Below are 25,223 nucleotides of genomic sequence, written 5' to 3'. Positions count from 1 at the left end.
AGAAGAAGCAACAACAACCTTTCTTATCATGATCAGCACTAACAAGACGTCAGAATGTATCATCTTGTGTTGTCCGTGTGTGAACATCCCCCAAGCACTGCTCTGTATACATAGGGCAGATGAATTATATACAGTATATATGGAGTGTTATATTATACTATATGGAGAGCCTCAAGATTCTGGAGAGTCACCATGGTGGCCGGATGATAAATCTGTCTCGTCTCAGGTTACTCCACTTCATGGTCTTACTTTGCACCAGAATTTTTGCACCATATTTCGCAGACTTTGGCACAACTTTTCCCCATTTCTATCACCTCTCCGACTTAGAACATCTGGTGGTGCCTCGGGACAGGACATTGGTGCAGAGTACAGAGAGTTCGTGTCTGGGGACCCTGCACGGGCCTAACTACAAAAACCTTGTCCCCTAGAAGCAGAGCCAAACCCTTGGAATCCCTTGGAGCTATATGGCATGTCTGGAGGGCCCTATAGAGGTCGCTGGCTGGCTGACAGATTCTGGATGAAACGTTCCATCAATGGTTGTTGAGCCATAACCTAATGTCTGTAAGGCCATGAGAAGACCACCATGACCAGTAGAGGACTATTCGGCCCTCACTTACCTGAGTCTGGTTTATCTCAATGTGATTGGATCCACCAGTGTGAATCTGGAGGCCCTGAATGGCATCGTAAACTCTGAGCGGCACGGTGATGCTCTTCATACTGACGCCATTGGTCACCTGGATGGACAGCTCCGTACTTTGTGGACTGTCAAAATGCAGCAACAACCAAGAGAACCTGACATCTGCGGGACGAGCGGCGCAAATAGGCAAAGACGATGCAACATCTGAAGGACACTCCGGCTGCATAATGGACTCTCCACTCTGCAGGCTTGTAACCCAATGGGCATGGACGGCACCGCTGCTGCGAGCACTGACAACTACCAGATTATCCTCCTGGGTCCGCAGATACAAAGAGCCATTGGAAGGTGTCGGGTGAACGATCTGCACATCGGTGACAGGACTTAGGACATTCACTTCACAAGTGGCCGTGGTTGAGCTCACTGCATTGGCCAGGACGGCGCTGACGGTATACGCTCCAGCGTCCTGAAAACCCCATAACAATGGCGAGACCACAAGGCTGTGCGCCTCTGACCCGTACAGGACATGGAGGTCACAAACCACATCATCCACCCAATGGGCAGAGTCAACACGTGCGGACTCTCTCAGCCATCCTCCATGAGTCAGGGTGACATAACTTTGTCTCCAGGGGGAGTCAGAACTAGAGACGCAACGTAAAAAAGATCCTGCGACCCCCGTGTGCTGTATAGAGAGGATATCGTCTGGGTGCACAGTGTAAGACAGGTGAGACAGCAGAACCTGCGGGAGAGAGAGGGTTACACGTCATCATATAGCGGACATCACGTGCAATGTTACACCATAGTACTATGTGTTACCAAATGAACACGACCCATACGAAGGGTTAATCCTGGGATATACAGCGGGGGGGGGGGGGGAGTATATAGTCAGCGACCAATTGTACAAGTTCTCCCACTTATAAGATGAGGTCGCCTGTAAGTGACATCAGAGGTGACCTCAAGTACGAGAGACAACATCAGGAAAGAAATCCAGAAAATCCCATTGTCTGATCTGGAAAGAATTTATTGGCAAATTATGGAGGAAAATAAGAAATTGGTCAATAAGAAACGTTCTCTCAGTCCTTTGTTCTCTCTCCTTTCATCTCTCTCCTTTGTCCTCTCTCTCCTTTGTCCTCTCTCTCCTTTGTTCTCTCTCCTTTGTCCTCTCTCTCCTTTGTTCTCTCTCTCCTTTGTTCTCTCTCCTTTGCTCTCTCTCCTTTGTCCTCTCAGTCCTTTGTTCTCTCTCCTTTGCTCTCTCTCCTTTGTCCTCTCTCTCCTTTGTTCTCTCTCCTTTGTTCTCTCTCCTTTGCTCTCTCTCCTTTGTCCTCTCAGTCCTTTGTTCTCTCTCCTTTCATCTCTCTCCTTTGTTCTCTCTCCTTTGTCCTCTCAGTCCTTTGTTCGCTCTCCTTTGTTCTCTCTCCTTTGTCCTGTCAGTCCTTTGTTCTCTCTCCTTTCATCTCTCTCCTTTCATCTCTCTCCTTTGTTCTCTCTCCTTTGTTCTCTCTCCTTTGTTCTCTCTCCTTTGTCCTCTCAGTCCTTTGTCCTCTCAGTCCTTTGCTCTCTCTCCTTTGCTCTCTCTCCTTTGTCCTCTCTCTCCTTTGTTCTCTCTCCTTTGTTCTCTCTCCTTTGCTCTCTCTCCTTTGTCCTCTCAGTCCTTTGTTCTCTCTCCTTTCATCTCTCTCCTTTGTTCTCTCTCCTTTGTCCTCTCAGTCCTTTGTTCGCTCTCCTTTGTTCTCTCTCCTTTGTCCTTTCAGTCCTTTGTTCTCTCTCCTTTCATCTCTCTCCTTTCATCTCTCTCCTTTGTTCTCTCTCCTTTGTCCTCTCTCCTTTGTTCTCTCTCCTTTGTCCTCTCAGTCCTTTGTTCTCTCTCCTTTGTCCTCTCAGTCCTTTGTTCGCTCTCCTTTGCTCTCTCTCCTTTGCTCTCTCTCCTTTGCTCTCTCTCCTTTGCTCTCTATCCTTTGCTCTCTCTCCTTTGCTCTCTCTCCTTTGCTCTCTCTCCTTTGCTCTCTCTGCTTTGTTCTGTCTCCTTTGTTCTGTCTCCTTTGTTCTCTCAGTCATTTGTTCTGTCTCCTTTGTTCTGTCTCCTTTGTTCTGTCTCCTTTGCTCTCTCTCCTTTGTCCTCTCAGTCCTTTGTCCTCTCTGTCCTCTGTTCTCTCTCCTTTGTTCTCTTTCCTTTGCTCTCTCTCCTTTGCTCTCTCTCCTTTGCTCTCTCTCCTTTGTTCTGTCTCCTTTGTTCTGTCTCCTTTGCTCTCTCTCCTTTGTCCTCTCAGTCCTTTGTCCTCTCTGTCCTCTGTTCTCTCTCCTTTGCTCTCTCTCCTTTGTTCTGTCTCCTTTGTTCTGTCTCCTTTGCTCTCTCTCCTTTGCTCTCTCTCCTTTGTCCTCTCAGTCCTTTGTCCTCTCTGTCCTCTGTTCTGCCTCCTTTGTTCTGTCTCCTTTGTTCTGTCTCCTTTGCTCTCTCTCCTTTGCTCTCTCTCCTTTGTCCTCTCAGTCCTTTGTCCTCTCTGTCCTCTGTTCTCTCTCCTTTGTTCTCTTTCCTTTGCTCTCTCTCCTTTGCTCTCTCTCCTTTGCTCTCTCTCCTTTGTTCTGTCTCCTTTGTTCTGTCTCCTTTGTTTTCTCTCCTTTGCTCTCTCTCCTTTGTCCTCTCCCATTTGTTCTGTCTCCTTTGTCCTCTCAGTCCTTTGTTCTCTCTCCTTTGTTCTGTCTCCTTTGCTCTCTCTCCTTTGCTCTCTCTCCTTTTTTGGCAGTGACAGAGGTCGGAAGTCTTTTGTAAGTCTCCACAAGGTTGGCTCACACTTGTGCTGGTACGTTGGCCCGTTCCTCCATGCAGATCTCCTCTAGAGCAGGGATGTTCTGGGGCTGTCGCTCCCTCCAAAGGTTTTCTATAGGGTTGAGATCTGATAGACTGGTTCGGCCACTCCAGGACCTTGCAATGCTTCTTACGAGGCCGCTCCTTCGTTGCCCTGGCGGTGTGCTTGGGATCATTGTCATGCTGAAAGACCCGGCCATGTTTCATCTTCAATGCTGATGGAAGGAGCATTGCACCCAATATCTCACGATACCTGGCCCCACTCACTATTACATGTACAAAGATCAGCCGTCCTGGTCCCAAAGCCTGATGTTGCCCCCTCCCCCCATGATGCTTCACGGCAGGTCTGGGGGTCTTTGGATACAACTCAGCGTTCTTTCTCCTCCATACACGGTGACTTCATCTGACCATATGACATTGTCCCAATCCTCTTCTGGATCATCCCAATGCTCAGACGTCCCGGCCATGTACTGGCTTAAGCAGTGGGACACGTCTGGCACTGCAGGATCCGAGTCCCTGGCGGCGTAGTGTGTTACTGATGGCGCCATTGTTATGTTGGTCCCAGCTCTCGGCAGGTCATTCTCTAGGTCCCTCGTGAGGTTCTGGGATTTTTGCTCACCGTTCTTGTGATCACTTTGACCCCACGGGGTGAGACCTTGCTCTGGAGCCCCAGATGGAGGCCGATTATCAGAGGTCTTGTAGGGCTCCCATTTTCTCCCACAGGTGATTTCTTCACACCGAGCTGCTGCCTATTGCAGGTTCAGTCTTCCCGGCCTGGTGCAGGGCGGCCATCTTGTTTCTGGCGTCCTCCCACAGCTCTTTGGTCTTCACCATAGTGGAGTTTGGAGTGTGACGGTGTGAGGTTGGGACATGGGACATATACAGGCGCCATTACTACAGGTAAGGAGGGGAGGACGGAGGAGCCTCTTATAGAAGGACTTACAGGTCTGTGAGACAGGAATCAAATACTTATTGTCCAATATAATCTGCCAATAAATTCTGTCCAGATGAGATTTGTGTTCTCAGGTTGTCTCTCGTAGCTGAGGTCACCTCTGATGTCACTGACAGGCCGACCTCATGTTTGTAAGTGCGAGATCTTGTACAATTGGTCGCTGACTAAATACTCTTATTCCCCCATGGTACGTGATGAACCTGATAGAGCTTCAGTATACAGCGCCAGCACAGGACGAGAGGGGTATTACACCACTGACCACATTGTGTATGGACGGGCCGACTCCTCCAGAGTGACAGGCGCTCCAGACAACACCTACAAAACGGAGGAGACCCGACAGATGGAGGGACCAAGGGACAAATCAGTCCAGTACTGTCCTGCATATACTCGGGATTAAAGATTGACCTGCAGGTAACGCAAGAGTAATAGTCTTCTATCGTAACAAGGACCTGACACCGCGTGTGATAATCCCAATGTTATACATCATGTGATCGGCGCTGTCACCGCATGTGATAATCCCAATGTTATACATCATGTGATCGGCGCTGTCACCGCATGTGATAATCCCAATGTTATACATCATGTGATCGGCACTGACACCGCGTGTGATAATCCCAATGTTATACGTGATGTGATCGGCACTGTCACCGCGTGTGATAATCCCAATGTTATACGTGATGTGATCAGCGCTGTCACCGCGTGTGATAATCCCAATGTTATACATGATGTGATCGGCACTGTCACCACGTGTGATAATCCCAATGTTATACATGATGTGATCGGCACTGACACCGCGTGTGATAATCCCAATGTTATACGTGATGTGATCAGCGCTGTCACCGCGTGTGATAATCCCAATGTTATACATGATGTGATCGGCACTGACACCGCGTGTGATAATCCAAATGTTATACATGATGTGATCAGTGCTGTCACCACGTGTGATAATCCCAATGTTATACGTGATGTGATCAGCGCTGTCACCGCGTGTGATAATCCGAATGTTATACATGATGTGATCAGTGCTGTCACCGCGTGTGATAATCCCAATGTTATACGTGATGTGATCGGCGCTGTCACCGCGTGTGATAATCCCAATGTTATACGTGATGTGATCGGCGCTGTCACCGCGTGTGATAATCCCAATGTTATACATGATGTGATCGGCACTGACACCGCGTGTGATAATCCGAATGTTATACATGATGTGATCGGCACTGTCACCGGGTGTGATAATCCCAATGTTATACATCATGTGATCGGCACTGTCACCGGGTGTGATAATCCCAATGTTATACATCATGTGATCGGCGCTGTCACCGGGTGTGATAATCCCAATGTTATACATCATGTGATCGGCGCTGTCACCGGGTGTGATAATCCCAATGTTATACATGATGTGATCGGCACTGTCACCGGGTGTGATAATCCCAATGTTATACATCATGTGATCGGCGCTGTCACCGCATGTGATAATCCCAATGTTATACGTGATGTGATCGGCGCTGTCACCGCGTGTGATAATCCCAATGTTATACATCATGTGATCGGCGCTGTCACCGCGTGTGATAATCCCAATGTTATACATCATGTGATCGGCACTGTCACCGGGTGTGATAATCCGAATGTTATACATGATGTGATCAGTGCTGTCACCGCGTGTGATAATCCCAATGTTATACGTGATGTGATCGGCGCTGTCACCGCGTGTGATAATCCCAATGTTATACGTGATGTGATCGGCACTGACACCGCGTGTGATAATCCCAATGTTATACATCATGTGATCGGCGCTGTCACCGCATGTGATAATCCCAATGTTATACATCATGTGATCGGCGCTGTCACCGCGTGTGATAATCCCAATGTTATACATCATGTGATCGGCGCTGTCACCGCGTGTGATAATCCGAATGTTATACATGATGTGATCAGTGCTGTCACCGGGTGTGATAATCCCAATGTTATACATCATGTGATCGGCGCTGTCACCGCATGTGATAATCCCAATGTTATACGTGATGTGATCGGCGCTGTCACTGCGTGTGATAATCCCAATGTTATACATCATGTGATCGGCACTGTCACCACGTGTGATAATCCCAATGTTATACATGATGTGATCGGCACTGACACCGCGTGTGATAATCCAAATGTTATACATGATGTGATCAGTGCTGTCACCACGTGTGATAATCCCAATGTTATACGTGATGTGATCAGCGCTGTCACCGCGTGTGATAATCCGAATGTTATACATGATGTGATCAGTGCTGTCACCGCGTGTGATAATCCCAATGTTATACGTGATGTGATCGGCGCTGTCACCGCGTGTGATAATCCCAATGTTATACGTGATGTGATCGGCGCTGTCACCGCGTGTGATAATCCCAATGTTATACATGATGTGATCGGCACTGACACCGCGTGTGATAATCCGAATGTTATACATGATGTGATCGGCACTGTCACCGGGTGTGATAATCCCAATGTTATACATCATGTGATCGGCACTGTCACCGGGTGTGATAATCCCAATGTTATACATCATGTGATCGGCGCTGTCACCGGGTGTGATAATCCCAATGTTATACATCATGTGATCGGCGCTGTCACCGCGTGTGATAATCCCAATGTTATACGTGATGTGATCGGCGCTGTCACCGCGTGTGATAATCCCAATGTTATACATCATGTGATCGGCGCTGTCACCGCGTGTGATAATCCCAATGTTATACATCATGTGATCGGCGCTGTCACCGCGTGTGATAATCCGAATGTTATACATGATGTGATCAGTGCTGTCACCGCGTGTGATAATCCCAATGTTATACGTGATGTGATCGGCGCTGTCACCGCGTGTGATAATCCCAATGTTATACGTGATGTGATCGGCACTGACACCGCGTGTGATAATCCCAATGTTATACATGATGTGATCGGCACTGACACCGCGTGTGATAATCCGAATGTTATACATGATGTGATCAGTGCTGTCACCACGTGTGATAATCCCAATGTTATACGTGATGTGATCGGCGCTGTCACCGGGTGTGATAATCCCAATGTTATACATCATGTGATCGGCACTGACACCGCGTGTGATAATCCCAATGTTATACATGATGTGATCGGCACTGACACCGCGTGTGATAATCCCAATGTTATACATCATGTGATCGGCGCTGTCACCGCATGTGATAATCCCAATGTTATACATGATGTGATCGGCACTGACACCGCGTGTGATAATCCCAATGTTATACATCATGTGATCGGCGCTGTCACCGCATGTGATAATCCCAATGTTATACGTGATGTGATCGGCGCTGTCACTGCGTGTGATAATCCCAATGTTATACATGATGTGATCGGCGCTGTCACCGCATGTGATAATCCCAATGTTATACATCATGTGATCGGCGCTGTCACCGCATGTGATAATCCCAATGTTATACGTGATGTGATCGGCGCTGTCACTGCGTGTGATAATCCCAATGTTATACATCATGTGATCGGCGCTGTCACCGCATGTGATAATCCCAATGTTATACATCATGTGATCGGCGCTGTCACTGTATGTGATAATCCCAATGACATCATCACCCGGTGACAGTGCCGATCACATGATGTATAACATTGGGATTATCACACGCGGTGACAGCGCCGATCACATCATGTATAACATTGGGATTATCACACGCGGTGTCAGCGCTGATCACATCACGTATAACATTGGGATTATCACACGCGGTGACAGCGCCGATCACATCATGTATAACATTGGGATTATCACACGCGGTGACAGCGCTGATCACATCATGTATAACATTGGGATTATCACACGCGGTGACAGCGCTGATCACATGATGTATGACATTGGGATTATCACACGCGGTGACAGCGCTGATCACATCATGTATAACATTGGGATTATCACACGCGGTGTCAGCGCTGATCACATCACGTATAACATTGGGATTATCACACGCGGTGTCAGGTCCTCGGATTTACAGACAGATTAGTAGATGAGACATAATCTTCTTACTTGGAGGTTTCTGCTCTTGTGACTGGCGGAGATGGTCAGGGGGATGTCGGTAACCGGTGAGTAGAGCGGTGGGGTCCCAACATATCGAGGTGGCTGCTTGGCGCTCCCTGGGGTGTAGGTGCTGCAGGGACGGTCGCGGCTCTGACACCTTTCAATAAGGGGGCACCATTGTTTGCCATTGGGACAGACCCCGGTCGTGTTACATAGAGGATGAGCATGGCAGGTGGCAAATGGAGACGGCTGGAAAACACAACCTAGACGGAGAGAAAGACAAAACCAGAACATACCTGATCCATTAGAGAAGGGTCTGCCTGGTAGGGGGGCTGCAACCCCGTCCCGTCACTAGAATGGAGGTCCCATGTCCGGTCACTAGAATGGAGGTCCCATGTACGGTCACTAGAATGGAGGTCCCATGTCCCGTCACTAGAATGGAGGTCCCATGTCCGGTCACTAGAATGGAGGTCCCAAGTCCGGTCACTAGAATGGAGGTCCCATGTACGGTCACTAGAATGGAGGTCCCATGTCCAGTCACTAGAATGGAGGTCCCAAGTCCGGTCACTAGAATGGAGGTCCCATGTACGGTCACTAGAATGGAGGTCCCATGTACAGTCACTAGAATGGAGGTCCCATGTATGGTCACTAGAATGGAGGTCCCATGTACGGTCACTAGAATGGAGGTCCCATGTCCAGTCACTAGAATGGAGGTCCCAAGTCCGGTCACTAGAATGGAGGTCCCATGTCCCATCACTAGAATGGAGGTCCCAAGTCCGGTCACTAGAATGGAGGTCCCATGTACGGTCACTAGAATGGAGGTCCCATGTACGGTCACTAGAATGGAGGTCCCATGTCCGGTCACTAGAATGGAGGTCCCAAGTCCGGTCACTAGAATGGAGATCCCAAGTCCGGTCACTAGAATGGAGGTCCCATGTCCGGTCACTAGAATGGAGGTCCCAAGTCCGGTCACTAGAATGGAGGTCCCATGTCCGGTCACTAGAATGGAGGTCCCATGTACGGTCACTAGAATGGAGGTCCCATGTCCAGTCACTAGAATGGAGGTCCCATGTCCAGTCACTAGAATGGAGGTCCCATGTCTGGTCACTAGAATGGAGGTCCCATGTCCAGTCACTAGAATGGAGGTCCCATGTCTGGTCACTAGAATGGAGGTCCCATGACCGGTCACTAGAATGGAGGTCCCATGTCCGGTCACTAGAATGGAGGTCCCATGTCCAGTCACTAGAATGGAGGTCCCATGTCCAGTCACTAGAATGGAGGTCCCATGACCGGTCACTAGAATGGAGGTCCCATGTCCGGTCACTAGAATGGAGGTCCCAAGTCCGGTCACTAGAATGGAGGTCCCATGTCCGGTCACTAGAATGGAGGTCCCAAGTCCGGTCACTAGAATGGAGGTCCCAAGTCCGGTCACTAGAATGGAGGTCCCATGTCCGGTCACTAGAATGGAAGTCCCATGTCCGGTCACTAGAATGGAGGTCCCATGTCCGGTCACTAAAATGGAGGTCCCATGTCCGGTCACTAGAATGGAGGTCCCATGTCCCGTCACTAGAATGGAGGTCCCATGTCCGGTCACTAGAATGGAGGACCCATGTCCGGTCACTAGAATGGAGGTCCCAAGTCCGGTCACTAGAATGGAGGTCCCATGTACGGTCACTAGAATGGAGGTCCCATGTCCGGTCACTAGAATGGAGGTCCCATGTCCAGTCACTAGAATGGAGGTCCCAAGTCCGGTCACTAGAATGGAGGTCCCATGACCGGTCACTAGAATGGAGGTCCCATGTCCGGTCACTAGAATGGAGGTCCCAAGTCCGGTCACTAGAATGGAGGTCCCATGTCCGGTCACTAGAATGGAGGTCCCAAGTCCGGTCACTAGAATGGAGGTCCCAAGTCCGGTCACTAGAATGGAGGTCCCATGTCCGGTCACTAGAATGGAGGTCCCATGTCCGGTCACTAGAATGGAGGTCCCATGTCCGGTCACTAGAATGGATGTCCCATGTCCCGTCACTAGAATGGAGGTCCCATGTCCGGTCACTAGAATGGAGGTCCCATGTCCGGTCACTAGAATGGAGGTCCCATGTCCGGTCACTAGAATGGAGGTCCCATGTCCGGTCACTAGAATGGATGTCCCATGTCCCGTCACTAGAATGGAGGTCCCATGTCCGGTCACTAGAATGGAGGTCCCATGTCCGGTCACTAGAATGGAGGTCCCAAGTCCGGTCACTAGAATGGAGGTCCCATGTACGGTCGCTAGAATGGAGGTCCCATGTCCGGTCACTAGAATGGAGGTCCCATGTCCCGTCACTAGAATGGAGGTCCCATGTACGGTCACTAGAATGGAGGTCCCATGTCCGGTCACTAGAATGGAGGTCCCATGTCCAGTCACTAGAATGGAGGTCCCAAGTCCGGTCACTAGAATGGAGGTCCCATGACCGGTCACTAGAATGGAGGTCCCATGTCCCATCACTGGAATGGAGGTCCCATGTCCGGTCACTAGAATGGAGGTCCCATGTCCCGTCACTAGAATGGAGGTCCCATGTCCCATCACTAGAATGGAGGTCCCATGACCGGTCACTAGAATGGAGGTCCCATGTCCGGTCACTAGAATGGAGGTCCCATGTCCCGTCACTAGAATGGAGGTCCCATGTCCCATCACTAGAATGGAGGTCCCATGACCGGTCACTAGAATGGAAGTCCCATGTCCCGTCACTAGAATGGAGGTCCCATGTCCAGTCACTAGAATGGAGGTCCCATGTCCGGTCACTAGAATGGAGGTCCCATGTCCGGTCACTAGAATGGAGGTCCCATGTCCGGTCACTAGAATGGAGGTCCCATGTACGGTCACTAGAATGGAGGTCCCATGTACGGTCACTAGAATGGAGGTCCCATGTCCCGTCACTAGAATGGAGGTCCCATGTCCCGTCACTAGAATGGAGGTCCCATGTACGGTCACTAGAATGGAGGTCCCATGTCCGGTCACTAGAATGGAAGTCCCATGTCCAGTCACTAGAATGGAGGTCCCAAGTCCGGTCACTAGAATGGAGGTCCCATGACCGGTCACTAGAATGGAGGTCCCATGTCCGGTCACTAGAATGGAGGTCCCAAGTCCGGTCACTAGAATGGAGGTCCCATGTCCGGTCACTAGAATGGAGGTCCCAAGTCCGGTCACTAGAATGGAGGTCCCAAGTCCGGTCACTAGAATGGAGGTCCCATGTCCGGTCACTAGAATGGAGGTCCCAAGTCCGGTCACTAGAATGGAGGTCCCATGTCCGGTCACTAGAATGGAGGTCCCATGTCCGGTCACTAGAATGGAGGTCCCATGTCCGGTCACTAGAATGGAGGTCCCATGTCCCGTCACTAGAATGGAGGTCCCATGTCCGGTCACTAGAATGGAGGTCCCATGTCCGGTCATTAGAATGGAGGTCCCAAGTCCGGTCACTAGAATGGAGGTCCCATGTACGGTCACTAGAATGGAGGTCCCATGTCCGGTCACTAGAATGGAGGTCCCATGTCCCATCACTAGAATGGAGGTCCCATGTACGGTCACTAGAATGGAGGTCCCATGTCCGGTCACTAGAATGGAGGTCCCATGTCCAGTCACTAGAATGGAGGTCCCAAGTCCGGTCACTAGAATGGAGGTCCCATGACCGGTCACTAGAATGGAGGTCCCATGTCCGGTCACTAGAATGGAGGTCCCAAGTCCGGTCACTAGAATGGAGGTCCCATGTCCGGTCACTAGAATGGAGGTCCCAAGTCCGGTCACTAGAATGGAGGTCCCAAGTCCGGTCACTAGAATGGAGGTCCCATGTCCGGTCACTAGAATGGAGGTCCCAAGTCCGGTCACTAGAATGGAGGTCCCATGTCCGGTCACTAGAATGGAGGTCCCATGTCCGGTCACTAGAATGGAGGTCCCAAGTCCGGTCACTAGAATGGAGGTCCCATGTACGGTCACTAGAATGGAGGTCCCATGTACGGTCACTAGAATGGAGGTCCCATGTCCGGTCACTAGAATGGAGGTCCCATGTCCGGTCACTAGAATGGAGGTCCCATGTCCCGTCACTAGAATGGAGGTCCCATGTACGGTCACTAGAATGGAGGTCCCATGTCCGGTCACTAGAATGGAGGTCCCATGTCCCGTCACTAGAATGGAGGTCCCATGTCCGGTCACTAGAATGGAGGTCCCATGTCCGGTCACTAGAATGGAGGTCCCAAGTCCGGTCACTAGAATGGAGGTCCCATGTACGGTCACTAGAATGGAGGTCCCATGTCCGGTCACTAGAATGGAGGTCCCATGTCCCGTCACTAGAATGGAGGTCCCATGTACGGTCACTAGAATGGAGGTCCCATGTCCGGTCACTAGAATGGAGGTCCCATGTCCAGTCACTAGAATGGAGGTCCCAAGTCCAGTCACTAGAATGGAGGTCCCATGACCGGTCACTAGAATGGAGGTCCCATGTCCGGTCACTAGAATGGAGGTCCCATGTCCCGTCACTAGAATGGAGGTCCCAAGTCCGGTCACTAGAATGGAGGTCCCATGTCCGGTCACTAGAATGGAGGTCCCAAGTCCGGTCACTAGAATGGAGGTCCCATGTCCCGTCACTAGAATGGAGGTCCCATGTCCGGTCACTAGAATGGAGGTCCCATGTACGGTCACTAGAATGGAGGTCCCATGTCCCGTCACTAGAATGGAGGTCCCATGTCCGGTCACTAGAATGGAGGTCCCATGTCCGGTCACTAGAATGGAGGTCCCATGTCCCGTCACTAGAATGGAGGTCCCAAGTCCGGTCACTAGAATGGAGGTCCCATGTACGGTCACTAGAATGGAGGTCCCATGTACGGTCACTAGAATGGAGGTCCCATGTCCCATCACTAGAATGGAGGTCCCATGACCGGTCACTAGAATGGAGGTCCCATGTCCCGTCACTAGAATGGAGGTCCCATGTCCCGTCACTAGAATGGAGGTCCCATGTCCAGTCACTAGAATGGAGGTCCCATGTCCGGTCACTAGAATGGAGGTCCCATGTCCGGTCACTAGAATGGAGGTCCCATGTCCGGTCACTAGAATGGAGGTCCCATGTCCCATCACTAGAATGGAGGTCCCATGTCCGGTCACTAGAATGGAGGTCCCATGTCCCGTCACTAGAATGGAGGTCCCATGTCCCATCACTAGAATGGAGGTCCCATGACCGGTCACTAGAATGGAGGTCCCATGTCCGGTCACTAGAATGGAGGTCCCATGTCCGGTCACTAGAATGGAGGTCCCATGTCCCATCACTAGAATGGAGGTCCCATGTACGGTCACTAGAATGGAGGTCCCATGACCGGTCACTAGAATGGAGGTCCCATGTCCGGTCACTAGAATGGAGGTCCCATGTCCCGTCACTAGAATGGAGGTCCCAAGTCCGGTCACTAGAATGGAGGTCCCATGTCCCGTCACTAGAATGGAGGTCCCATGTCCCATCACTAGAATGGAGGTCCCATGTCCGGTCACTAGAATGGAGGTCCCATGTCCCGTCACTAGAATGGAGGTCCCATGTCCAGTCACTAGAATGGAGGTCCCATGTCCCGTCACTAGAATGGAGGTCCCATGTCCAGTCACTAGAATGGAGGTCCCATGTCCCGTCACTAGAATGGAGGTCCCATGTCCAGTCACTAGAATGGAGGTCCCATGTCCGGTCACTAGAATGGAGGTCCCATGTCCGGTCACTAGAATGGAGGTCCCATGTCCCGTCACTAGAATGGAGGTCCCATGTCCAGTCACTAGAATGGAGGTCCAATGTCCCGTCACTAGAATGGAGGTCCCATGTCCAGTCACTAGAATGGAGGTCCCATGTCCGGTCACTAGAATGGAGGTCCCATGTCCGGTCACTAGAATGGAGGTCCCATGTCCCGTCACTAGAATGGAGGTCCCATGTCCCATCACTAGAATGGAGGTCCCATGTCCGGTCACTAGAATGGAGGTCCCATGTCCCGTCACTAGAATGGAGGTCCCATGTCCAGTCACTAGAATGGAGGTCCCATGTCCCGTCACTAGAATGTAGGTCCCATGTCCGGTCACTAGAATGGAGGTCCCATGTCCGGTCACTAGAATGGAGGTCCCATGTCCAGTCACTAGAATGGAGGTCCCATGTCCCGTCACTAGAATGGAGGTCCCATGTCCGGTCACTAGAATGGAGGTCCCATGTCCGGCCTCTCTATGGGACCGATGAAGAGCTGAGCGCTGTCCTCAGATATCTCCATCACACCTATAGAGTACGAGGCAGCGCCTATGTCTGATCCATAGTCCATAGGAGGGGGGCCGGGGACCCCATCATTGGGGAAGAAAGAGGCGACCTAAGGTCAAACATACCTGGGGGAAGCAAATGTTGTTCTGGACTACAAAATGGCCGCAGGATCTGGACTCGCGCCTGGTAATCCCGCTGAAGAGGTTGGATCCCCAATTCAAGAGATAAAGGAAATCCAGAATGGCTGAACCAAAGCCCAGGAAACATCATCACCTATAGCATGTGGAAGAAGAAGCGTATATACTGTCCACACCGTATACACCATGTGGAACGTCAATGCACTGAGCGCTGTGAAAGGTTTGGGGCTTCAGAGACTTACCTCAATGTCACTGGCAAGGTCTTCATGTAATGTGGATAAGGTCGTATTCTCCGTATCAGCGCCATGGAAAGCAGAAACCCCGACCAGGTATACGGGAGCGTCCGGGAGCTGGACTGAAAGGCCATATACATGAGAGACGTAACCAACACAAGTGGGGGGTGCACGGCTAATACTGGAATGGTCAGAGATGGAACGTGAAGCATCTGGGCTCCCAAACCAGTAACAGGCCCCTCTACATGCCATATGGGGTCTTCTGTGGCCTCAAAGAGGATCTTTCACTTCCTCCACCAACCCCCCAACTCTTCACTGGTTCAGGGGAGTCGCCATTTTTCCTCTAGCCCCCACTAATCTCCAGCAATAGGTTTTGGTTTGCACACAATGAAGCTTCTTCTGCCAGGTGGGCGGTCCTGTCTTTCTGCTCCAGCCGAGGACCGCCCATCAGAGAATATAACAGCACTGATTGCTCAGGAATGGCGGGGGCTAGAAATTCCAACTATGTTGACTGGAGGATGCAATGAATTGGTGAAAGGTCCTCTTTAAGGCCAACGCAAGTACCTGCCTTTAAGAAGTCTCAACATTATAAGCCTAGAACTACATAGGCAGAAAAGATTGTCAGGCCCCGCCCTCGATTACTATAACCACACCTCCAAAACCAACCCCCGCTGTCATTGCAATATTGTGTCTCACTAAAGCCAATGATACGGGTTAAAGTTTATGTTGACCTCTTCACACCAGGACGACGTGTAATAGACCACGGCGGAGCCACTGGTCAGATATCTCACGGTGCAGGGCACACAATGAAGGCCGAAAGGTAAAACCACAAGCACATAGAACCCGCCATACTATGGAGCCCACTCCACAAGACTGACCGCATAATTGTGTCAGGGGTATTTAGAGGGTTGGTGGGGCACGTGTTCCAGATGTCAACAAGGTCAGGGTTATCAGAGTCAAGGTCGGGGCAGCAGACGGAGTCTTTACCCCAGATGAAGCCTGGCCCTGACTCTTGCCATGTGCGGATCTCCACATAAGACATGGCAGATGACTTTATCATTCCCCTTCATGGAGGACTCCGATACTGACCTCCACCTCGACACCGACACAAAGATGGGGCCTTCTCCATGCATGGAGTCCACTGGTGCATGGTCCCAGGTATTAGTGGTAACACTGCACAATCCTCCTGGAGGTCCTGCTCCACTGAAGACCACCGAGACACATTTACCCATACCAGAAGATTCCTACAAGAAGGATATACGTCAGGTGAGAGGTATACAGAAGGAGCCGTACACAACACTCCGCAGGGGTTACACAATTGTCACCTGCACCACCCAACCTGCCCCGTGAATCTCTCCAGCATGGTAGGGGATCATTATAAAACATGGATGCCATCTCCTCACCACCTCCGTACCCAGAAAAGGTTTCTTGTATAAAAGCGCGTTGGTCCGATGAGGTTATATAGGCAAGATCACCGCCGGGAACCGAAGAACATCGTTGGTGAGCAGAAACCCAAGACTCTCGTATGGGACTCAGCCAGTAACAGTACAAGTCACCCGGGAAGATTCTACCCCCACGGGGGCAAGAGGAGTCATCTGTAATACAGGAAATAGTATATACACATGATACAGGGCAATGATTGGGGTAAAGAAGAGACGTTACAGAAAGGATTCTGCATGGACAAGGAAGTAGAGTTCAGCTCTGAAGCCTCCATGACTGTAACACATGATCTCACCTATACCAGGTTATAGTTCTCTCTACATCGGGCTGATGAGATCCAACCAGATCGAAACAGCTGTCCTCGATTGAGAGACTATACCTGGTATTAATCCCAGCGTCATTGCTAAACAAAGGCCTCGTGGAAGGTCGGGCATGAGGCTAAAGGGAGCAGCCATTATTGGGTTGTTTCACTGGAATCCTGTCTTAAGACAGGCTTGCACATTCCAGTGAGCGCCCTCTATTGGTTTGCAACAATGAGGCAGCAACTGTCTTCCTAATTACATCATGGAAGGCGGATTTGCATATTCTTCCCATGTAACACATGATGTCATACATGAATGGCAGACGATCTGGTCACACGAGTCAGGTCTGGTTGGACTGAAATAGGACATGAGGTTCTCAGATGTCACTGGTGGAGATGAGGCTTCGAGGGCTTGTTCACTGTCTCGGTGTGTCACAAGGTGTCTCGCTGCTAGGACCACCCGTGATCGTCTCCTCATGTACCAGGGGTCACGTGTAGGAGGAGACTTGGAGTGTTGCACAGTTTTCAATAGGCCACCTCCATAATTTACAGACAGTCTCTCCCCTCCTCCTGGAGAAGGCCATGGTGCGAGACTGGAGGTCGCCTGGAGGAGAGCGGGACATCTCCACATCACATGGTCGGCACATCCAGAATTTACAACCTACACTTAGACTTTCTACTGAACTATTCATTTCTCCCCCCACAATAAGGCCTTGTGCACACCACACCAGTGATTCTCAAGGATACACAATGATACACAAGGGTTATACAAGGATACACAAGGGTTATACAAGGGTTATACAAGGATACACAAGGGTTATACAAGGATACACAAGGGTTATACAAGGATACACAAGGGTTATACAAGGGTTACACAAGGGTTACACAATGATACACAAGGGTTACACAAGGGTTAACAATGATACACAAGGATACACAATACAGCTTCATCAATGACACAAGCCTTGTCCGTCTGACCACACACTACTTTGTACACGGCGTCCCTCACTGTTGTGCTCCCTGCACATTTGTGTTCCCACCCAGTGAAGGATTTGTTGGGAAACCTCATGATGGTCAAAGTGGTAGAAAGCAGTAAGAGACTGGCAGAGATAATAAGCCTGGCTAGTTCTCCACAGCAGAGATTCGGCGGCCGTGTAGCCAGGCCTTGTAGTGGGGGGAACAAAAAGGCACAAAAAGAGCAGAAACTCATCTGTGCAGGAAATTCCTCCCAAAGATTTTCTGAAAATAGAAAAATATGGAAAAAGTCGTGGAAGCAGCAAAGGGCGCAAAAGCCAGAAAAAAAGTGATGGAAATGTCAAGAGCGCTGAGGCATGTGTATAGTGTTAGGACCCCGTTATATATATAGATATATATAGAGAGTACAAGTATCAAGTCATATGTTTCAGTGTATAAGTATCAATACATAACAACAAACAATACTCCAAAAATGTGTGGACAGAGGGGATTCTTATATTGCCCACACCTGTTACTTGTATCCTTTCTATCTGGTGTCAGTGGATATTCTTATATTGCCCACACCTGTTACTTGTATCTTTTCTATCTGGTGTCAGTGGATATTCTTATATTGCCCACACCTGTTACTTGTATCTTTTCTATCTGGTGTCAGTGGATATTCTTATATTGCTCACACATGTTACTTGTATCCTTTCTATCTGGTGTCAGTGGATATTCTTATATTGCCCACACCTGTTACTTGTATCCTTTGTATCTGATGTCAGGGGGATTCTTATATGGCCCACACCTGTTACTTGTATCCTTTTTATCTGATGTCAGGGGGATTCTTATATGGCCCACACCTGTTACTTGTATCCTTTCTATCTGGTGTCAGTGGATATTCTTATATTGCCCACACCTGTTACTTGTATCCTTTCTATCTGGTGTCAGTGGATATTCTTATATTGCCCACACCTGTTACTTGTATCCTTTGTATCTGATGTCAGGGGGATTCTTATATGGCCCACACCTGTTACTTGTATCCTTTCTATCTGGTGTCAGTGGATATTCTTATATTGCCAACATCTGTTACTTGTATTCTTTGTATTTGTTGTCAGTGGGATTCTTATATTGCCCACACCTGTTACCGCTACCTCCTGTGTATGACCCGGCGCTCCTGACTACGCTTCTGCCTCTCCCTCCTGCTACTACGCGGCCTCCTGTTACTGACTCAGCCTGATTGACTACGCTTTGGCTTGCCCTGGAACCTGCTTTGACCTCTGGAGTACCAGCTTGCCCTGTACGTCTGTTTCTCTGGGCTGACCTGCTCTCCTGAACTTCATCCACTGAGGTTAGTGTCTGGGTTTTTCTGGGTCCTCCTTACTTGGGGTTTGCTTAGTGTGTGGCGCTCTCTGGGCGGCTGCGGACCTGGGCCCCAGATTTTACCAAGTCCATCTCCACCATCAGGAGCTCTGGTGAAGACCTCCAGGGCCTGGTCCCACTCCGGTTAGGAGAGCGTAGTAGACTCAGGACTGTTTTTGCCCCGGTGCCTGGGGAGTCTAGTTGTCCAGGACTTACAGTGATTATTGTTGCATCAGGTTCCTCCAGCCATAGATGAAGCTACTTACCAGTCACATGATGGGCACCTTGTTGGTGAACCCCATAGACAGCCTGCAGGTGGGTGCCCTGCGTTACCCTCAGCCAGACCTCCAGACTTTGTCCTGTTTGGGCCACCATAGGGCACTGCAGTTCTGCGGAGTTGAGCGGCACTACCATGGTCGCCAGCAGTTCTGCTCCTGGTTCTCGACCTTCTGCTTTCACCTTCACCCTGTAGTGCCCGGGCAGACTGTACTTATGGGTGACGGCTCCACCAGCAGTAACCACAGAGTTACCGCCATCTTGGAACTCCCATAAATACTGCTGGACCGGAGCCGAAGCCTCTGCAAGAAAGCCAGATGTCTGGAAGACGGAGAAGTGAGACGTGGCGGAGAGCGAGACGGTCACCTGGGGGAGGAGACGGCATGGTCAGGATGTAGAGATACAGTGTGTATATAGCTATCACAACTCCAGTATATAGAGAGACAGTGTATATAGGTATCACAACTCCAGTATATAGAGAGACAGTATATAGATATATATATATATATATATATAGAGAGAGAGAGAGAGAGAGAGATGATAACTCCAGTATATAGAGAGACAGTGTATAGATATAGATATATATATATATGTATAGAGAGAGAGAGAGAGAGATGATAACTCCAGTATATAGAGAGACAGTGTATATAGGTATCACAACTCCAGTATATAGATATATATATATATAGAGAGAGAGAGAGAGAGAGAGAGAGAGGTATGATAACTCCAGTATATAGAGAGACAGTGTATAGATATATATATATATATAGAGAGAGAGAGAGAGAGAGAGAGAGACGGTCACCTGGGGGAGGAGACGGCATGGTCAGGATGTAGAGATACAGTGTGTATAGCTATCACAACTCCAGTATATAGAGAGACAGTATATAGATATATATATATAGAGAGAGAGAGAGAGAGAGGTATGATAACTCCAGTATATAGAGAGACAGTGTATATAGCTATCACAACCCCAGTATATAGAGAGACAGTGTATATAGGTATCACAGCTCCAGTATATAGAGAGACAGTATATAGATATATATATATATATAGAGAGAGAGAGGTATGATAACTCCAGTATATAGAGAGACAGTGTATATAGCTATCACAACCCCAGTATATAGAGAGACAGTGTATATAGGTATCACAGCTCCAGTATATAGAGAGACAGTATATAGATATATATATGTAGAGAGAGAGAGAGAGAGGTATGATAACTCCAGTATATAGAGAGACAGTGTATATAGCTATCACAACCCCAGTATATAGAGAGACAGTGTATATAGGTATCACAGCTCCAGTATATAGAGAGACAGTATATAGATATATATATATAGAGAGAGAGAGATGATAACTCCAGTATATAGAGAGACAGTGTATAGATATATAGAGAGACCACTGGTTCATAACCTTGTATGAGGTCCCGACCCCACCAGTCTCATCTGCACATTCACCAAACCCTTCTTTAGTGATAAATCAGATATGAGTTATTTCCAAATTCAAGACATAGGTATATGGTTTATTACTGGGACACAAAACGAACCGTGCACAGGGCCTAGGGTGCGATGGAACCCCGGATAAGAACCACTGGTATAGAGAGAGAGAGAGAGATGACAAACACAGTATATATATACAGAGAGAGAGAGAGAGAGAGAGAGGGGTATGATAACTACAGTATATACAGACACAGTCTACATAGATAGATAGGACAATTACAGTATATATATATTGAACACAGTATATACAGATACAGTATATATATATATATATATATATATATATATATATATATATATGACTAACACAGTATATACAGGTACTATATATATATATAAATAGCTTATGATATCTCTTATATATCTAAAAATGAGTGTCTGTCTGTCTGTCTGTCTGTTCTCTGGGCGCCACCAAATGACTGGACCGATCTTCACCAAATTTGGCACACAGATACTTCAGGTGTCCGGGAAGGTTTTAGGCCAGGTTTTAGTCTCAGCTCTCTCAGACGTACCGTTGCTGAGATACAGCTTTCCCAAAACAACGACATGAATTAACCAATACAAACCTGCAAGTCTTTCCCTCATATTCCAGTTGCCATACACACGGTCACATGTCCCTTATCAGCCAATAGAAGCTCACAGGCACTTAGTCTTCACATGCACACAGCTTTACTCCAGGCTTCCATAACATCCCAACTCTATACAGGACCGTATAAGAATACAAATAACCAATATGTAAAAAGATTTTGCATATACTTTATTTATCAAAAATGTATAAAAAATTCATTGTGATCAGCAGATATAGATGGAACAATGGTGAATACACGGATGTAAACCAAGCAACGGACCAAGCATTCATATATTAAATAAAAAAGACAATCCAAAAGGGGAGGAAAAAACTATAAATGGTCATGTAAATTGGTTCATTTGCAGTATTTCAAGTAGAAAGAAGATTGAGAACAATATTAGTTATACCTCTACCCATCTGGATGTATGTGTAAAAATTGAATTACAGGGAAAATAGGGGCAATCCAATGCCATACAAAGGTAAATATGTCAGAAAAACAACCAGCCTATTGGAATATAAATAAAGATATATCACTACTTTAAATAACATCGATACTGGATGCCATTTGTACATGAATCTCCAATGAAATGATTGTAGGGTCAAAAACAATAATATGTTCCCATATATACACATACCGTGAGTAGTGTCAGAAATCAAATAGCAAAAACAGCCAAATGTAGTCACCAAATAATTGTATCATGGTGTATGTAAAGTACCAACAATCAACTAATGGAAAAGAATTCACCACACACATACATATAGTAGCAAAAGGAGGCGGGAATTATTAACCCCTATGGTGAATAGATCCCATTACCTGTAGACATGTTGTTTAAGCTGTGTCCGTGCTGATACAGTGTAAGAGGCCTTTAGGCTGAACGCCTCGACGCGTTTCGCCCTATGTCAGGCTTCCTCAGGAGGGATGTGTTGTGTGTACAAAGCAGCTCAGGTTTATACCACAGAAAAATCATGTCATGAACTGAATTCTCTGGGTCTTGAACCCATGACTTCCTGGCTATGTTCTGCAGCCTTACCCACTGTAGTATTCGGAGTCCTGGTTTGTTCTGTGCTTCACCTGGTCTGGTCTCTTCTGTTGGAGTAATTGGGTTATTCCGATCACCTGTTCTGTGGCCAATCACAGTTTAGCCCGTCCTATATAAACTCACCGCTCACTCCATCCTGTGCCTGATTATTCTGGCTGTCTGCTCCCTGTCACCCTGAACCTCACCACTACCTTGCTGCTCCTCCTGTGTACCGATCCCGGCAAACGTCTGACCACGGTTTCTTCTACCTCTGAGGTACTTATCCTCCATTTATTACTATTTAAGTACTGTAACATTTCCCCACCATTTGGACTCCAAATCTGATAATTCGCATTGTTATAAATCATCTCATTGGTGATTCAGAGTCCCGAGTGCACCAGCACCGTGTTGACGTCGCATGAGGCCCCACGTGCATGCGCATCAGCACAAGGAGTTGTGCTGATCACATGACTGCAGAGGCACGTGATCGTGTCACGCGAGGCCAGTGCACGGAGGAGGCGTGACTTGCACTGAAATCATGTGACTCGCACTGAGGATGATTGAAGGCCGGCACTACGCTATGTAGAATGGATAATCCCCTGTGCTAAATAGATAATCAGACAAGAATACCCTGACCAGGAGCCAAACATTGCTAATTGTAAATTATGAACCCACAAGAAAAGTGCAATTGAATGTGATATAAGCATCCACTATATATATATATATATATATATATATATATATATATATATTAAAGTGAAAAAAGATGGTGTAAATAGTTAACTATATAAAATAAGTATAAAAGATTATATATAAATGTGAGGATGAGATACAAAATGGTTTTTGTATCATTAAGTCAGCAACACTGCTGAGTAGTGAAATAAAAAATAATGATAAATATGAAAATAAAATATACAAATAAAAATGGTGAAAATTATATAAATAGTGCAAAAAAAGAGGGGGAAACATTCATTCATAAAATAGACTACATTTTATAGAAAAAAAGTCTTTTACAAAATGTGGCTTTCAGATTAATTCATAGATGATCTATGTAACAGGTCCACTTCCCGTCCGACATTGATACATATCCTGCCAGTATTCTCGAATCTATAATTAAAGACACATAGATTAATACAGATGACACACCATGATAACGATTAGAACTGCTTATTTCCTGAAAAATCACAAGAATAATTTTTTTTTTTTTATTATTCTTGTGATTTTTCAGGAAATAAGCAGTTCTAATTGTTATCATGGTGTGTCATCTGTATTAATCTATGTGTATATATGGGAACATATTATTGTTTTTGACCCTACAATCATTTCATTGGAGATTCATGTACAAATGGCATCCAGTATCTGTTATTTAAAGTAGTGATATATCTTTATTTATATTCCAATAGGCTGGTTGTTTTTCTGACATATTTACCTTTGTATGGCATTGGATTGCCCCTATTTTCCCTGTAATTCAATTTTTACACATACATCCAGATGGGTAGAGGTATAACTAATATTGTTCTCAATCTTCTTTCTACTTGAAATACTGCAAATGAACCAATTTACATGACCATTTCTAGTTGTTTCCTCCCCTTTTGGATTGTATTTTTATTTAATATATGAATGCTTGGTTTACATCCGTGTATTCACCATTGTTCCATCTATATCTGCTGATCACAATGAATTTTTTTATACATTTTTGATAAATAAAGTATATACAAAATCTTTTTACATATTGGTTATTTGTATTCTTATACGGTCCTGTATAGAGTTGGTGTTTGTGAAATAGGCCCGTGTGTTTATTGAGGAAACCCTTTTGTATTGAGTTATTCCATAACATCCCAGACATTTTTCTTCACTGCTGTATGTCAGCTTTAACTGGGCAGGGCGCTGCGGATGACACTGTTACACAAGGTCACATACACACAGCTTTACTCCAGGTCTCCATAACAACCGATTGCAGGTTTTTTACTGATATCCAAACGGAGATACACGTGATCCCATGACGCTTATGGACACACAAGCGACATGCAAAATACATCAGTGCAAAACTTGGCAATTCTTATGGGGCCACTACACAAACAAAAAATGACATACTGTATACCTGTGTGACACCGCGTCCTCCTGCTAGTGTGTGTGTGTGTGTGTGTGTGTGTGTGTGTATATATATATATATATATATATATATATATATGACAAGTCCTTATATAACCGCATACAGAGATGTCGCTCCTGCTGTTTGATAAAGGATGGGGTGATCTCTAACAGTCAGACATATTAATATGGCAGTGTACCCCGACCACCCATAAACTGAGTGATATCTTCTTTGTCCGGTAAAGCGGGGTCACCCACACCCTTCCCCCACCCTTTCTAACAATACAGACAGACTTCAGGTCAGAGGTGGCGAAGTCTTATTCCTGATCTATCAGGAGACATATGGAGACGTATAGAATAGAAGGTCACATAAATCCTCCTTCACCTGAGCTGGTCGAGGGTCATGTATGACACATGTATGACACGTCTCCATCGCCGCACTCCTTGAACATCTTTCCAGACAGGAGCCATTGACTTGTAACATGACAGACCCACAAAGACATCGCTGTGTATCATCTCGACTATAGTAGGGGTAGCCATGACGAAAGCAAAGAGCGAGGCAGGCCGGAGCGGAGAACGGGGCCAGGGTCACCACCGAATATCGTACCCCACAGTCCAGGGGTCCCCTCAGACAGGAAACATAGTCATCTGCAGGGAAGAAGAAGTTATATTACAC

General features: G+C 47.5%; 1 protein-coding gene across 1 annotated transcript in view; it reads right to left on the bottom strand.

The window, feature by feature from the left end:
- LOC142188585 (polycystin-1-like) overlaps window positions 1–25,223 on the bottom strand; it is a 124,642-nt gene that overhangs the window by 79,736 nt on the left and 19,683 nt on the right. Inside the window, exons 7-14 of the mRNA XM_075261877.1 lie at window positions 24,933–25,195; window positions 19,364–19,739; window positions 16,455–16,635; window positions 16,130–16,284; window positions 15,050–15,162; window positions 14,796–14,943; window positions 8,438–8,691; window positions 618–1,373 (exon numbers count right to left, since the gene is read on the bottom strand). Of these exons, the coding sequence (XP_075117978.1) occupies window positions 618–1,373; window positions 8,438–8,691; window positions 14,796–14,943; window positions 15,050–15,162; window positions 16,130–16,284; window positions 16,455–16,635; window positions 19,364–19,739; window positions 24,933–25,195 (2,246 nt within the window). The remainder of the gene's footprint in view (window positions 1–617; window positions 1,374–8,437; window positions 8,692–14,795; window positions 14,944–15,049; window positions 15,163–16,129; window positions 16,285–16,454; window positions 16,636–19,363; window positions 19,740–24,932; window positions 25,196–25,223) is intronic.

Source organism: Leptodactylus fuscus, unplaced genomic scaffold (assembly GCF_031893055.1).
Source record: "Leptodactylus fuscus isolate aLepFus1 unplaced genomic scaffold, aLepFus1.hap2 HAP2_SCAFFOLD_56, whole genome shotgun sequence".
In the NCBI taxonomy this organism is placed as follows: domain Eukaryota; kingdom Metazoa; phylum Chordata; class Amphibia; order Anura; family Leptodactylidae; genus Leptodactylus; species Leptodactylus fuscus.
Note: the sequence above shows the minus strand (reverse complement) of the source record. Positions and strands in the feature narration are given on the sequence as shown.